Raw genomic sequence first — 17760 nt, 5'->3', positions numbered from 1 at the left:
AAAAAAAAAAAGCAAAGGCCTAGAATTGTCACAACTATTTGGAAAAATAAGAACAAAATTAGAGGATTTAGTTTACCTGATTTCAGATAGCCAGTCATCAGTACAGTGTCATATTATTATAAAGATAGACATAAAAATGAAATAGGATACAGACTCTCAAAATAGGCCCAGCATTTATGAAGTTATGATCAATTGATTTTTGATAAAGGTGCAAAGACATTTCAATGGGGAAAGTATTTCCAACAAACTGTGTCAGAAGAACTGGGTGTGTATATATATATATATATATATAGAGAGAGAGAGAGAGAGAGAGAGAGAGAGAGAGAGACATCCCTGATGGCGAAAGAATCCACCTGCCAATGCAGGAGATGCGGATTCTACCCTCGGGTGGGGAAGATCCCTGGAGAAGGAAATGGCAACCCACTCCAGTATTCTTGTCTGGAAAATCCCATGGACAGTGGAGCTTGGTGGGCTACAGTCAATGGGGTCACAAACAGCTGGACATGACTGAGCAACTAAACAATAACAACAATATATGAATGAAGCTCAATCTTTAGCTAACAAAATACATAAAGTTAACCCACAGTTTAAAGCCAAATTTGTGAAAGTTTTGGAAGAAAATTAAGAAAAAAATCTTCTTGGACTTTGGACTAGAATTTCTTAGAAACATCAATAAAAAGCAATTCATTGAAGAAAAATGATAATTTATATTTCATCAAGAGTCTAAAATTCTGCTCTTTGAAAGACACTATTTACAAAATGAAAAGGCAAATAGATGGAAAAGTTCTCATACATATATCTCAAAAAGAACTAGTATTCAGAATATACAAAGAACTTTTTGTAACTCGATAATAAAGAAACAACAACCAGATTTTAAAAATAGCAAAACATTTCAATAGATACGTCATGAAAGACATACAGCTAAGCGGCATACGAAAAACAAGCTTGTCATCAGTCCTCACGAAAATAACTAGGACCGCAGTGAGATACTAGTACCTATCATTAGTCTTTAGGAAAATAAAAATAGAGTCATGATGAGATAACCAGTGCATATTTAGTAAAATGGCTAAAACAGAATGACTGGCAGTAACAAGTATTGCTAGAAATGGCAGTAAACTGGAACAATCAGGTGTGGCTCCAAGGAATGTAGATTCACCTAACACCTTTGGAAAACAGGTAGATTCTTGTGAAAGCATTTCCATAGCACTTACCATTCCATCCAGTCACTCCACTCCCAGATACTTACACAAAAGAAATGATAACAAATTCTGACACAAAGATAGCCACACAAATACACATAAAACTCTGCTGATAACAGCCAAAAGCTGTAAACAATCCAAATGTCTGTCCATATGCAAAAAATCAAAGATGTCATACAATGGAATAGTACTCAGCAACAACAGGAATAAAACAGATTCACACAGCATGGATTAATCTCAAATGCACAGATACTGAAAGAAAGAAAACAGACAAAAAAAAAGCCAGTACCTACTGTATGATTCCATTCACAGGAAATTCTGGAAATAGTGAATCGCATAAGCAGTAAGATCTGAATGGAAAGGGGCACCAGAATCTTTGGGGATGATGTTCTTCACTGTGGTGGTAGTTACAAGGAATATACATATGTCAAAATTTATTCATCTGTACACTTAAATAGATGCATTTGATTATATGTAAATTATTCAGAGGGGATGGAGAATTCTGCCTTCTATCACACAGTTGTGGTCAGAGCAGGCCAACACTACCAATGGAACAAGATTTTTTTTTTTAGAGATAAGTTTCAACGACTGTATTTCTAAAACCATCAAAGCAATGAAGACTATTTGAATTAAAATTCCTCACAAGGAAGAGTCCTTATAGATATGCTAAAAATAAGCTGCTAATTCTGAACACTGGCTAAGAATCAGGCTTGGTCCAAGCAAGGGATTCTACAGGAGGAAAGAAAAATCGGCCTTGCTTTTCTGCAGCCTCAAGGCTTGCAACAGACTGGAAACTAAAGGAGTGTCCAACACAAGATCTGTTCTCCCCACTGGACAACTGCTGAGGCTAAGACTAAGCAAAATGCCAGGGAGCTGGGCCAGCAAGACTGACATTTCTCCCCTCGTTTAGGGCCAGGAAAGGGGCCTGCAGTCCATATACAACCCACCTCCCACCAAGTCATCTGCCAGACTTTGCACCCATCAGTGTGTGGCAGCAGCTCAAAATCGTCCAACTGGAACGTTCAGGGCTGAGGAGATAGGGGCCTGTAAGCATTTTGGTCAAGAACCCAGGAAAGCCATTCTCAAAATCGGGGACAAACTAGAGGTTTTTAAACAATGGTCTTAGAGTCCATCTCAAGGAGCTGAAAAAAAAAAGAGAGAGAGAGCAAAGTAAACCCAACCTAAGTTGAAAGAAATAACGAGCAGAAATTAACAGTGTTTTTAAAAGGTAGGGAGAAAAGTAAGCTAAAAGCTGGTTCTTTAGGTAGATCAACAAAATGTATAAATGTGCAGAAACTCACAGAACAATCAAGATAAAAATAATAATAAAGAGTATAAATCATCAATACCACAAGTAACAGAGGAACCATCTCTACGGATCCTTTAGACAATAAAAGAATAATAAGAGACCATCCTGAACTACTTTAGGCTACAAATTCAATTTAAAAGAATTGGTAAAATTCCTTGAAAGATAACAACTACCAAAGCTCATTCAAAAAGAAACAGATAACCTGTGCCGGGCACACTGATGACATAAACCGAATTCCTAGTTAAAAACTCTTAAGATTAGAGGGCCACACTAGTAAAGTCTACCAAACATTTATGAAGGAAATAGTATTAATTATACACAAACTCTTCCAGAAAACAGGAGAGAATACTCCAAATTCATTTTATAGGCCAATATTATCTTGATACCAAACGTTTTTTCTATCCCTCACGTAACTGGACACTAAAATCTTTAAAACATTCTCAAATCAAATCCAGAAATATTTTAAAAGGAAAAAAAATCACAACCGAATGAGGTTTATCCCAAGAATGCAAAGTTTGTTTAACATTTATCATTTAATATAATTCACCATATTGACAGAATAAAGGAGAAAAACTAAATGATCATCTCAACAAATGCAAAAACACCTTTGACAAAATTCAGGACCCAGTGATGAGAAAAATTCTAAACAAACCAGGGACCGGAAATCTCTCAGCCTACTAAGAAGTGAAAGTCACTCAGTCGTGTCTGACTCTTTGTGACCCCATGGACTATACAGTCCAGGGAATTCTCCAGGCCAGAATACTGGAGTGGGTAGCCTTTCCCTTCTCCAGGGGATCTTTCCATCCCAGGGATCAAACCCAGGTCTCCTGCATTGCAGGTAGATTCTTTACCAGCTGAGCCACAAGGGAAGCCTACCTATTAAAAGCCTACAGCTAACTTCAGATCTAAAGGTAAAATACTAAGTACTTTCCTCCTAAGACCAGCAATGAACTAAGGCTGTCCACTCTCACCATTGCTATTCAGTACTGTGCTGATATCCACAACACAAATGAACCTCAGAATTATCATGCCGAGTGAAAGAAGCCAGACAGAAAAGAGTACATAGTGTATGATTACATTAATAAAGAATACAAACTACTCTAAAATGACAAAAAGTATCTCTGTGCTTTCCCGCAATCCAGAGGAAGAGCAGGGAATGGACAGTACATGGACAGAAGGAATCTTCTGGGGTGATGGAAAATTCCTGTCTCACAGTTGTGCACAGCTATCAAAAGTCACCCAGCTGTACACTTTAAATGGATGTAGTGTATTTTATGTGCATCATTTCTCAATAAATTTTATAAGAAAAAACTGATTAAAATGTTAGTAGATAAACTGAACTTCATCAATAAGAATTTATATTTCTCAAAAGACATCACGCATCACCGACTCGATGGACATTAGTTTGAATGAACTCTGGGAGATGGTGATGGACAGGGAGGCCTGGCATGCTGCAATTCATGGGGTTGCAAAGAGTCCGACACGACTGAGTGACTGGACTGAACTGAAGAGAGTGAAAGACACGCTACCCGAATGGTAAGATGTCTGCGCTGTATATTTTAAACAAAGAATTTGTCTCCAGGATGTACAAAAACTACTACAACTTAAAAAAAGAGAGAGAGAACAAATCAAAACTGGACAGGAGACTTGAGCAAGCACTTTGCAAAGAGGACCTTCCAGTGAACAACAGTGACAAGGAGGTGTCAGTGTTCTCAGCTGCAATACTATGATTTACAACAAGAAAGATATATTTGGTCTTCATCCCTGTTCCTGGCAAAGAACTCCTACAGCCCTGGGAATTTCCTGAAGTGAAAGAAGGACAAGGGCATCTTTTACTATGTAATGAAATAACTTTGAGAAGTCCCTAGATAATCCAGGGATGGGAGCTGATGGCCTGGGGAACCACCCACATGGTTAGGGAGCCAGACCCTTCTGGGGAGGGGAAAGGGGCTAGACACTGAGTTCAATCAGTCACCAGTGGCTGACGATTCATTGAGCTGTGCCTAGGTAACGAAGCCTCCACAGAAATCCAAAAGGCTGGGCTTTTGGCTTTGGAGAGCATCCGGGTGGGTTAGCAGGTGGCACTGAGGGGAATGTGGTGGACCAGAGAGCAGGGGCGCTTCAAGGCCCTCTGCACACTACAGATCTTCTACTGACAGCTCATTTGTAGCCTTGACAACAACTGGCAGTGTGAGTAGATGTTTCTCTGAGTTCTGTGAGTCACTCTAGCAAATTAATCAGGCCCAAGGAGGGGGTCATGGGCACCTCCAGTTTGTAGCCAGTCAGTCAGAAGCACAGGTGATAAACTGGACTTGTGATTGGCGTCTGAAAGGGGACAGGGAGAGCCGGCTGACACTGAGCCCTGAGCCTGTGGAATCGGATGCCATCTCCAAGTAGATGCTGTCATAATTGGGCTGAACTGTAGGACACACAGCTGCCGTTGCAGAACTGTTTGTTGGTGTGGGGAAAAAGCACACGTTATCAGCGATCAGGAAAATACAGATTAAAACCACAACAAGGTACCACCAAACAACTCCAGAAAGGCCAACATTAAAGAGACAGAGACCTGCAAGTGTTGTTGAGGGTGCAGAGCAACTGAATTCTCAGACATGATCGGCTAGCTTGCAAACCAGCTCAACCACTTTGAAAAACTGGCAATTATCTACTAAAAATAAACAGACACGAACCCTACAACACAACAATTCCACTTCTGGGTACATATGCAAGAAAATGCATGTCTATGTTGGCCCGCAGAAACCTGTAAGAATAGTCGGAGAAGCTTTATTCTTAATAGCCCCAAACTGGGAATACCCAAATGTCCATCAGAGGAAGAGGAGGATGTGTGGCTGCATAGACACTGGAAGACCAAAGAGCCACAAACAATCCTCTACACATCTTTCTGAATTCCTGCTCCGGCACAGACTTTTTGAGAATACCCTCTCTGTTGATCTCATTGTTGTCACTTTTTCCCCTTATAATACTAAAGGCTTTTCAAAAATCACAGAGATTGTTTCCGCACTGACATTATCTTATGAGAAAGACCAAGAAAGAGCCGGTCTCTGTGGCTTTATCGGACAAGCAGCATGTGTTCACCTCCACACCCTGCAGAGGGCGCCTTCCCGTCCGCCTGGTGGCTGCAGAAGTGGCTGAGGGTGGACACACCCTCACTCTCGGTCACCTCGATCCTGTGCAGCAGGGGCCCACCCTGCCTAGGAGCCCTCCCTGGGGGCTCCGTGTCATCTCACAAGCTCCACCCCAGCAGATGTGGAGACACTTTTTTCTGTCATACTAGTTAGAACACAGAAGTGTAGGAGTGAAGCAGGACAGAGGTCACCCACTGCCCACCCACCACACCTGCCATCTCCAGGATGCAGCTGAGATGCCTGTCCTCCCCCAGGCCTTCTTCCATCCCCCTGAAGTGCCTGCCTCCCCAAAGCCCCACATCCTTCTCCTGCTCTTCTCCAATGCCATGTGGCTGACACCCCTACGGTCCTGAGGACACGTGAGTTTGTGCGCCCTGTCCCAGCCCAAGTGGATCATGGGCTCCCTGGATTAAAGGAAGACGCACCCCTGTGTTTTCAGTAAACAATCTGTTGGGCTGAATTCCTAGCAGCACATCTCAGAGCCTCAGCCTGGAAAGGCCTTCTGAAGGAGAAGGGGCTTAGGGCTCATGTGATGAAAGCACATGCCAGCATATGACATGAGGAAAGAGCAACCTTTGTGAGGACTCTGGTTTGCTGCAGTGACAGTATTAATTCCAGTGGAGCGCTTGGCTAGGAATGTGGGAGTGATTAGCTTATTGCTGAAATGCTGGCGAGCGTGCTGGTTCCTGGCCCGGCCCCAGCAGAGTGTGATGTGAACATTACACGCCATCAAGCTGACTCAGAGAACAAATGACTAAGTTTCCGATAATCAAGGAGATTCTGGCTTGGCCGTTCTTCATCCTGATGCAACCTGAGTGTAATGCATCGTGAGGGATGATCCGGCCGGGCCTAGAGGAAATGTCTCTGGTGCAGCGTGTGTGTCTGCAGCCAGTCTGGCCTCACAGTAGGGGTGCAGTGAGGACCACTTTACTGTCTTTCTGATGCTCAAGCAGCCATTCAGAATCCTCTCTGAACAATTGTCTTCAAACCCAGGCTGTAAAACAGGTGATTCTGTTTCTAGGAGCTGTGCTATTTAAAGCCCAGCCAGCTCATTAACATCAAGTGCCACAGCCCTGAGCTCCACGGAGCAACTCAGATATGGCCCACAAATGGAGGAAAATCTCCAGGCACCAAGGAAATGAAAAATGTCAGAGGGAGCTAAGACGGGCACAGATCACCTCATCTACGTCTCTGAGGAATTCGACACTACGTCTCTGGGCAGGGGTGGCGAGGGCTCTTCCAAATGACCTGCAGGCCAGCAATTCCAGGTTGTTTCCCACACTGTCATCTCTCCTTATTCCTTCATTCTGGAGACCATGCCTCTGTGTGTGTGTGTGCATGCGTGTGTGTGCATGTGTGTGTGTGCATGCGTGTGTGTGTGCATGCGTGTGTGTGTGCGCATGCGCACATGTGCATGCACTAGGGGAAGGGCAGGTGGACAAGGGGGCTGAGACTCCTGCAAGTGACTTTAAACCAGCGAGAGGTGATGACAGCATTCAGAAAGTGAGCCAAAGTTCAAGATGCCCTCCCTCCACTCAACTCCGGCAGAGACCTTGACCACACACCCATCTTCCTATTGGTCACTAAACACCCACCTCAGTGACATTCAGTTTCCAGAACAAGACACAGGCATTAAGAGAGCTTAAGGGCACATGCAGCGTATCATATGGAGGACAGGAGGCCCGGTTTCGGACTTCATTTCTCCAGCAAGGATCTGGGGGCAGGAGCCACTTGTGACAGTGACAGTACCCCCTGCAGGCACTTCTGCTCTGAGATGAGGAAGCTGAGCCAGGCAAGATTTCTCAGGAACCTGGGAATAGTATGAAATCTATGGTCAATGATGCCCTGAAGCCCTGCAAAATCCTGTCTTTTTAGAAAGATTCAATCATGTTTAACATATTCTAGATAATATATTAGAAACTTAATCTTAGGGTTTAAAATTTTTTTCTGATGGTCTGGGAACTGAAAGAGAAATGCAATTAATCAGAATTCCCTACTCCCCAATTTTCATTAGAAGAAGTTTTACTGTTCTTTCCACTAAGAGCAGCCCAGAGTCATGACCCAGGGAGAGGTGTCGAGGCAGAGCCAGGGCGAGCACAGAACACCTCCACACCCCAGGCACTGCCCCCAGCAATGATGACCGCCCTGTGACTGGGTGGCACGCTTCTCCACCTTTGTTGCACTACTGGTACCCAGGAACCACAAGGGAGCCAGCCAACAGCTTCCTTCCTGACACCAGGCAGTGAGATGTATACTTCTGTCCAGGGGACCTAAGCCACCAGACCCAGGGCCATTCCCTCTTCCTCAGTCACCCAGACCCTTTGCAGAGCAGTGGCTGCAGCCAGGCACGACTTTCCTGCCTTCTTTGTCCTGGATCTTCTCACACAGCTTTCGGCTGAGAACTTGCCCTACCCTCTCTCTCTCCCTCATAAATTACTGGAGAAATAAGTCCTTTAGCATCAGAAAAAAACCATCTATAATATCTTTGGTCTCCCTCCTAGCATGCAGCACAGAGGTATATACCCCACTAGTAATGCTGGTGCTAATAAATGCTATGTGTTTCCCCTGGGGAGACAGATTTCCCATCACAGAGCAGAAGCGCCTGTAGGGCTTTTTTCTTTTTCCTGTTAGAGAAGAAAGCCTTTATTTCCTTATTTTACAAATAAAGCTGGCTCAGTTGGTTGCTTTTGTAGGGCTTTTGTCTTGAAAATCAAATTCTGATGTCAATTTCTGAAATTATTTATAATATGAAAGTTCAATCTCTCAGTTTCTTTCCAGTGTCAATCTTCCAGTTGAACCCCACTTTCCTATTAGCATTTACTTAAAAACAAACAGAGGAACTCTGCTTTCTCTCTCTGACTCGGTGCTTGGTAACAGCTATCACCTCCACGGTCCCCTGACATTCTTCACCAAACACAGCCACGTGTCCATGCAGGCACCACAGTTCCCGACAACACCACACCGGCGGTTCTCAAGCTTTTGGGACTCAGGACCCCTTGTAGGCTGCCAGGCTCCTCTGTCCATGGGACTCTCCAGGCAAGAATACTGGAGTCAGTAGCCATGCCCTTCTCCAAGGGATCTTCCCAACCCAGGGATCAAACCTGGGTATCCTGCATTGCAGGCATATTCTTTACCATCTGAGCCACCAGGAAGGCTCTATTTTTTAAATGGATTCTATTTATTGATATTTCCTTGAAATTAACACAGAGATTTGAAAATTATTTATTAGGTAATTCATTTACAGTGAATAATAAGCCCATTACATAATAACAAAAACAACACTTTTTAATAAAAATAACTATATTTTCCAAACCAAAATAAATTAGTGAGAAGCATTTCTGGAACTATTTGTCAGGATTAATAGAAGACAGTTGGATTGCCACACCTGCTTCTGTATTCAATCTGTTGTGAAATGCTGTGTTGATTAAAGTATGTGAAAAAAGCCCATCCTCACCCAGACATGTGGTTGAAAACAGGAGTATTTACATAGGCTTATCAGATCATCACAGATATTCTTCAATATGACATCAAAACTTGGCAAGTGGTCATTTCTTAAAGGCTACTTTGCAACACAGAATTTGAAACCCCATCAATAAACGTTACTCACAGTAAAACTCACTCCTTATCGCTCTTGCACCCTAAACATCTATTTCATCCATGCATGGCTGGCACGGCATCACGCATTAGGCATTTTGGCAAATACTGGCTCTCTGAGTTACAAGATCTTCATTAACACATTTCATTATAAAATGTCAAACAATTCACATTTGTTAACATCACCACTGAGTTCATCAGAAACATCTTTAAGTATTGGGGAGCTGTCAAGCTCACCAAATCAAACACAAGTTTTCAAAATTCTAATTTTTGCCTGAAAACTCAAATTTTGTCAGTTGCGACAAATACAGGCAGTTTTTTGCTTTGAAGTCACAGTCTCACTTAGTTAAATTTTCAGACATTGTCTGCCAAAAACACAAATCTGCATAACCATGGTTTGTCTGTCAGTTATTCTTTAGAGCAAAAACAGTATTCCATGAGCAGTTCAGCTATCCACCCAAAAAACGTACCAGTGCTTTTCCTCGAAACAGTTGTTGTGATTCCATTTGCAGACACACGTTATGCAAACCCCCAGTCTGTCTCTCCAAACATGTAAAAGATGTGAGCTCAAGAGTCAAGACTTTGTTAGATTAATAATTCTTACTGCTTCATTAAGGACAGCGGCTCTCCGGAGGCAGCGGCGGTGCTAAAGGACTCAGGCGGTGAGAGCCCAGGGCCTGGCCGCAAGGCCGCTCAGGGGCCAGCAGTGTGCCTGCCCTCACTTTTCTGCCATCAGCTCAGATGTCAACACTGTGAGAAAGGAACTCCCTTTATGAACACAGTTTTGACCTCAAGGACCCCTGAAAGGGTCTCTGAGAGCCCTGAACGTCCACAGACACAGGTTCTGTTGTCATCCTGTAGGTGCTGGGGGCCCAACAAGGGCCTTGGGGGTCTCAGGTTGGCTGGCCTTCATGGGCAAAGCGACAGGCCTATGGTGACAGTCCTGAGCCTGAGCCTTATGGGAGGTGGGGGTAACTGAGAGCCCTGCGACCACTCACCAGAGAACCCTTGCCTCAGTGTGAAATTTAATCCTCTGTTCAGTACGGGCTCGAGACCCACTTCCAGCTCAGCATTCCCCTTGGCGCTTTGCCTAACGGATGCTGCGGATGACAGCGCAGGGCCTCGCCCTCGGTGGAGCCCAGCCTGCTTGGAGAGTGCACCCACCTGACTCAGATCCGACTGCAGGCAGACAGTCTTGGCCAAGGACCCTGGCCTCACCAAACCAACCCTACAACCCCAGCTCCAGGTGTTTCCTCCTGGGTCTGAAGGACGGGCCTGACAGCCAGGCTCCTCTTACAAGTCTGAGAGAACGCGGCCTCGGCCCTGCCAGATGGGAGACCCTAGAGGCCTGGCCACAGAGCGCTTGGCAGTGGGGATACTCCACCAGTTCTCAGGCTGTCCCATCCACCCAGGAGAAGCTGTGCCCAGAAGCTGCAGTGGTGCCCAGAACAAGAAAAAGAGAAATGACCAGCACCGTGTGGGGTGTATCTAAGAGCAAGAAGCCCCTCAGAGCCAAGCATGCCAGGGAGAGTGCTGTGTCCCCAGGGGCCAGAGTCCAGCTTCAGGAACTCCAAGAAGTAGGGAAGTGAGGTGGCAGGAACCAAGGTCACAGCACCTGTGTGGACCAGTGGTCCACATGCCACCCCAGTGCCCTGAGATAAAATAACTACTACGCCTCTGTTAGGCTTCCATGATGGCTCAGACAGTAAACAATCTGCCTGCAATGCAGAAGACCAGGGTTCGATCCCTGGTCGGGAAAATCTCCTGGGGAAGGGAATGGCAACCCACTCCAGTATTCTTGACTGGAGAATTCCATGGACAGAAGAGCCTGGCGGGCTACAGTCCATAGGTTCACAAAAGTTGGACACAACTGAGCAACAAACACACACCTCTGTCAATGTCGATCTCCATGCTTATCACATGGTAATACATGAATTTGAAAAGACCATTAAATGAAAAATCTCAGTTTCCTAAGTGGACCTAGAGAAGTGGAGCTACCGCACGGGTAACAATTTCTCAGCAAGCAACGTAACCTATTTCACTATTTGTCTGTTTAATTAATGAGGTAATCTATCAAGTCTAGGAAATTCAGCAACAGCTTAATCATAAGGGGTTATGGAAGACGTCAGTAAGAAACATGGCTCTGTTACAAAATCTCCTCTGTTTAAAATTCCAAGAAAACTCAAACTACCAATCCAGGACACAAAGTCTCGTCAGTGATTATTAACTGTGTCGTACCGCAGATACCTGAAAGCTGCACTCTGAATGAAGCGTCATTACTTTGGACTATTTCTTATTTGCTTAAGGACAATTGTGAATAGAGCTCAGAAATCCCTGGAAAAGCACCCAATTCAATAAAAGTCACAGAAGGACAGGCCTGCTGCCCTCCTCACTCTGAGGTGCTGTAAATTTCCAAGGCTGGACTGGGTACATTCTGGTAGGAGCGCTTGGCCTCAGAGGATGAACTTAGTTTGCCAATAAATTATTTACCCCCAAAAGTACTTCAGGATGAAATAATAATGCCTTTTCCACCCAGAGAGTTTCTCTATTGAACATGCATGCACGTCAGTCATCTCATTTCGCTTCCACAAGAGAAGCTCCCAAGAGAACACAAGCCAGGTACTCACATGCCCCTTTCTGCAAAACAGAAACAGACTCAGAGCAGGGGCGAGGGGTGGGGGTGGGGGGTAGTAGGCTTCAGCCACCAGAGAGAAGAGGGAGGGTGCTCTGTGCGTCTCCGATACCACTGCTACTTGGTCTCAAAGTGGTTTTCTTCACTGATTTTATTTATCTTATTTATATCCCAATTTAGCCCCCAAACTGAAGCATCTAATTTTTTCTTCTTATAAGAAATCAGAAATGTCTTGATTTCCCAATGTGAATACAGCTAAAAACAAGAAAAAGATGAAATACCAACAGTGTGCCCTTATAATGTCTGCCTAGAAAATCGCCATGAACATATGGCTTCACACCCAGGCAGTGCAGAAGCAGAGAACAGAAAATGGCTCAAATAATCCCCAAAGAAAGAGTTTAAATCTGACATCTTCCTCTTTTAAAGTCTCTCTCATTAAATACACATTTCAACAGAGATGAATTAGGATGCAACTGGCTTCTTTGAAAAGGGGTGATACAGTAATAAAAATGGGGGTCAGGCAGCTGGAGATGAGGAAGCCCTATTTTACATACTGCAGAGCGGTAACCATCTGAAGGCAGACCACGCTCACACGCAGCCTCCACTCAGGAACAGAGCGAAAAGGACTGCCAGCAGGTTGGGTGACCGTCACACACTCTGCCAAAACAGGCATCACAGAAGAGAAGAGCTCAGGAAAACTGGCTGACTTGTGAGAGAGACAGGAAAGTACTCCGAGACAGTTGGGAAACCTGGGCCTCACCTTGTGGGAAAAGCCTCCCTCTATGCACCCCAAGAGTAAGACGTAAGACTGAAACTGTTTTGAGTCCTCGTTGGTCAATCAGAGGGCTCCACGGTACACACAGATCAGACAGGAGGGGTCCTCTCCCACCCACAGTAATAGCAGAAAGACACGGCACAAGAAAGCAAAGATAATAACCAGGCCAGAGGGGTGCAGCTAAGAAAGAATTCAGGGTGTAGGGACTGGCACACAGAAGGCATTCAGATCAGAAGCTACAGAACTGGGGGAATTCTGCCAAAAAAGCATGAGCCAAAGAAAGTCAGTGACTGTCAAAACCATCCCCAGCTCCCAAATTCCGCAGCTGGAAGCAAGCTCTGAAGTCTGGGCAGATCCCACCCCTTAAGGAAGAGATCTTCCCCAAAGCTCCAGGTACTGTACCTACAGAGGACAAGGATAAGAAAAAGCCCCCCAGGGTCAGGGCAAGCGTGTGGGAGGACACTCCCGGGAGAGGGAAGAGAATCAGATGAGGCCACAGCAGAACCAGAATGGATTGAGACAAGAGCACGCCATCATCACATCAGAGCACACCCCAAACAGGAACCTCGGCCACGCCCCAAAACACCACCCATGGCCTCTCGCAGCCAACACTGGGGAGGGAGGGCTGCTTCCTGAGCCTCGCCCTAGGTCACCCTGCCTTAGATTTGTTAAGACATTCACGGATAAAATGTCCCTGCTTACTGACAGCACCCTCCTCTCCTGGACTCTCCCCAAAGCACCCAAAGCCCAGATCCTGTAACAGATTCTTTCTGCCACCCTCACTTTGATACCCCACAGTACCCCATGGTTCATGGTCCCAACCATTCCATCGCAGGTGCCAGGTGAGTTCCTGGTGGCCTCTGCCTTATAGTCATTGACAGACACCTTCATGATACTTGCTATCAGGGGGTCACTCTTGCATTGGACCAAGGACTAATATTTATCTTCCAGTTCCCCCCTTTCAAATGGAAGGTTTTTTCCACAGTAATTGTCAATGGTTTGGCTCCATTATTGTACAGTGTGAGCGGCAGATAACCTGAATGTTAGCTCAGTTACTGAACCTCAAGAGCTGTATCTGGCTTTGATTATCTCCCTGGAGAAGATGAGTGTAATACAGCTGGGAAAGAAGAATATGCACAGATGCTTCAGGGCCAAGCGGAAGGACTGAAGCAGGAGTGAGTGTCCACCAATCAGACATGCAGCTGCTAACCATGGACAATACTTCCCCCACCTCGATACCTGCATTGAGGCAGACCACGTGACTAGTTCTCCCCAGTGAAATATCTACAGTTATCGTCCATGTAATGTCTGGGCCAACATGGGTGAGAAGCACACATGTGTCCTCCACACCGTGCTCCCCATCTGCCAGTCAGACAAAAAGAAAGTTCAGGCCCTAGACGGTGCTATCAACCTAGCAGAAGCAGAACCAGAGCAGCCAGAGCCGGGCCCCAGTCACCATGTGGAGGAAAGCTGATCCCTGGCAAGGAACACCCACAGTGGACAGTTACACGAAGGAGAAGAGACATTCTGTGTAAGGTCCTGATACTTGGAAGGGATTATTTTTTTGGGGGGGGGGGAGGGGTTAACATGTCTGTTTATGGGCGGATAATTGCTTTACAGTGTTGTGGTGGTCTCTGCCGTGCATCAATACAAATCAGTCATAATTATATTTACATCCCCTCCCTCTTGAGCCTCCCTCCTCACTGGGAGTTTTACTATGGATGCTGAAGTTACCTGAAATAATCCAGAAATCAGGGGCTGCAGACTAAAAGCATGACCCAGACTCTGAGAAACTAGCCTTCAACTTGTGCTGGAAGCACAAAGGGATAAACCCTAAGGTGGAAAAGTCCTGAAAAGCAAGCCAGCCCTCTCATGTACTGGTACCTTGTTTTGCTTACCTGGTTGGCTTCAGGCCTGCACTGGGATTAGGGTGATATCTTTAAGAGTAAGGTGACCTGGGGACTCCTCTGGTGGTTCCATGCTTAAGACTCCATACCTCCAATGCAGTGGGGAGTGGTTGGGGAACTAGAACACACATGCCATGTGGTGCGGCCAAAAAAAAAAAATAAGTTACTAAAAAAAAGTATGAAGAACCTTAGCAAAAACAAAAGAAAGCCTGTCCAAAAATAATACAATCATCCTAGGTCTCAAAATAATTCTGCAAATACAATGTCTAGCACATGCAAAGAAATTAGACACCATGAGCAAGAACAACATAAATCACAGAAAACAAAAACAGACCCACAAAGACATGAGAAGTCAGAATTATCCAATACAGATTCTAAAAAACTACTCTTGCAATAATGCAAAAACAAACAGCCTAGTTAAAAAATGGGCAAAAGACTTGAATAGACAATTCTCTAAAGAAGATATATCAAGGGCCAATAAGCACACAAGAAGACGTACAACACTACTAATCATAAGAGAAATGCTGATCAAAGCCACAGTGAGATGTCACTGCATGCCCACTAGGATAATCAAAGAACCAGAAAATAATGAGATGGTGAGGATGTGGAGACACCGGAACCCTATACACTGTTGATGGGAATGTCAACTGCTACCACTGCAGTGGAAAATGCTATAACAGTTCCTCAAAAAATTCAACACATAATTATCATATGATCCAACAACTCCATTTCTGGAAATATGGCAATATGCCCAAAGAAGTGAAGAAAAGAAAAAAAAGTGTGAAGTCGCTCAGTTGTGTCCAACTCTTTGAGACCCTTTGACTGTAGCCTACCAGGCTCCTCCATCCATGGGATTTTCCAGGCAAGAATACTGAAGTGGGCTGCCATTTCCTTCTCCAAAAGAAGTGAAAGCAGGAACTTAAACAGATACTTTACAAGCATGGTTAATGGCATTATTCACTATAGTCAAAAGGCAGAAGCAATCCAGGTGTCTGTTGACAAAGGAATGGATAAACAAATGGTAGTTTACCCATAAAATGGAATATTATTCAGCCTTAAAAAGGAAGGGAAATCTGACATATGCTACAAAATGTTTGAACTTTGAAGACATTCACTGGCTAAGTGAAATAAGCCAGTCACAAAAGGACAAAACTCTTTGATTCCACTTTTGTGAGGTACCTAAACAAGTCAAATTCATAGAGACAGAAAGTAGGATGGTAGTTTCCAGGGGACTAGAAGAGGAGATTACTGTTTAATAGGGACAGAGGGCTTCCCTGCTGGCTCATCTGCCTGCAATGAGGGAGATTCAGGTTCAATCCCTGGGTCGGGAAGATACCCTGGAGGAGGAAATGGCAAACCACTCCAGTACTCTTGCCTGGAAAATTCTATGGATGGAGGAGCCTGGTAGGCTACAATCCATGGGGTCGCAAAGAGTTGAACATGACTGAGCAACTTCACTTTCTTTCTTTTCAATTTTGCAAGACAAAAAATGTTCTAGAGATGGATGGTGGCGATAGCTGCATAACAACGTGAATGTACTTATATCACAGAACTATACATTTCAAACATAAATTTTATGTATGTTTTTACTACAACAAAGATACACTACATTCTGTAGAAAAGAGTGCCAGTTTCTCAAAAATGTAAATGTAAAATTACCATTTGCCTGGAGAAGGAAATGGCAACCCACTCCAGTATTCTTTCCTGGAGAATTCCATGGACAGAGGAGCCTGCAGGGCTACAATCCATGGGGTCACAAAGTATTGGACACAACTGAGCATGAGCCTCTCTCCTCTACTAAGAAAGAGACAACCACACTACAGTGGAACCTTGTCAAAAGAAAAAGACTTCATGCTTTGCCTTCTACAGGATTATAACATTTTGAAGTTGTGATATTCAAGGGGAAAACTGTTTTCTTACATCAAATCCAAGATCATCAGCCTGATCTTTTTTAAAGTTATCCATCTGTTGTCATTTCATTGTTCTTTTTTGACATTTTTCAGAACATAAAGAAGGATAGGAAGTTCTGAAAGTCTAATCCATCAAATTGGGAATTTTGTTGACTTCTCCCAAATGTTTGGATATAAGGAGGAAGGTAGATGGGGGATAGAAACTGGACAAGATGAGGGTTAGAGGGGTTATCATTATATTAAAAGTTAACATTTATAGAGTGAAAAAAAAGTCATCTGATGTATGAATGCAAATGATACCACTATATTAAAAGATATTCAGATTCTATTACAATGGAACAACATAAACAGAGTTGAATGATTGATAGAAATGCCTTTATATGTTCATATCTATACTGTATATGTATTTATATGCCACCATGTGAAAGAGCAATGCTGAGATAATTTCCTTCCATTTCAAATAATGGCTAATACTTGTTTTGATAATGCTAGTGTTCTGTGAAGTACCATAAAAAAATAAAATAAAATAAAATTACCATTTGATCCAGCAATTTCACTTCTGGATATATATCCCAAATAATTGAAAATAGGTCTTGAAGAGATATCTGTACACTTATATTCATAGCAGTATTATTCACAAAGGCTAAAATGTAGAAGCAACCCAAGTGTTCATTGACAGTTTAAACAGATAAGCAAATATGGTATATACATACAATGGAATATTATTCACTCTTAAAAAAGAAGGAATTTCTGGCACATGCTACATGGATGAACCTTGAAGGCATTATGCTAAGCAAAACAATTCAGTCACAAAAAGATAAATACTATATGATTCTACTTACCTGAGGTACCTTGAAGTATCTCATAAATTAGAGAGACAGAAAGTAGAACCAATCAAAGGTGGTTGCAAGGGCTGAGAGAGAAGGGGGATGGGAATTCTTATTTATTAGGTACAGACTTTCAGTTTTACAAGATGAAAAACGCTATGAAGATGGATGGAGGTGATGGTCCCACAACATGATGAATGTATATAAATAATAGCACTAGACTGTGTATTTCACTACACTTGAAAAATTGGTTAAAAAAAAAACAAGCAAAAAACACTACACTTGCTAGGGTCAAAAACACAAATGAGAGATGAGGAGCTATAAAAAGTAACTCAGTTTCTATCTTTTTTTTTTAATCTAGAACTGAAAACTTTTTAAATCATGAATGGGGTTTAATGTAGATTAGGTGCTACTGAAGGGAGAACTGGTAACTATATCAGAAGAAAATATTCAAATTAAAGCAT

The 17760-nt window shown here is 43.6% G+C and overlaps 1 protein-coding gene across 6 annotated transcripts in view; it reads right to left on the bottom strand.

Annotated features, from left to right (window-relative positions):
* The window catches only part of PCBP3 (poly(rC) binding protein 3), a 204967-nt gene extending 187617 nt beyond the window's left edge, over window positions 1-17350 (bottom strand). For all 6 annotated transcript variants that reach the window (XR_008200138.1, XR_008200139.1, XM_052648625.1 and 3 more), the window contains exon 1: window positions 17312-17350. Coding sequence is in view for 4 of the 6 variants with exons in the window: in XM_052648625.1 (XP_052504585.1) it covers window positions 17312-17335 (24 nt within the window). In the remaining 2 variants the exon portion in view is untranslated. The remainder of the gene's footprint in view (window positions 1-17311) is intronic.
* Between the last annotated feature and the right edge of the window lie 410 nt (window positions 17351-17760).

The sequence above is a fragment of the Budorcas taxicolor genome, chromosome 1 (genome assembly GCF_023091745.1).
Source record: "Budorcas taxicolor isolate Tak-1 chromosome 1, Takin1.1, whole genome shotgun sequence".
NCBI lineage: Eukaryota > Metazoa > Chordata > Mammalia > Artiodactyla > Bovidae > Budorcas > Budorcas taxicolor.
The sequence above is the reverse complement of the archived record's forward strand: the minus strand, read 5'-3'. Positions and strand labels throughout refer to the sequence as shown.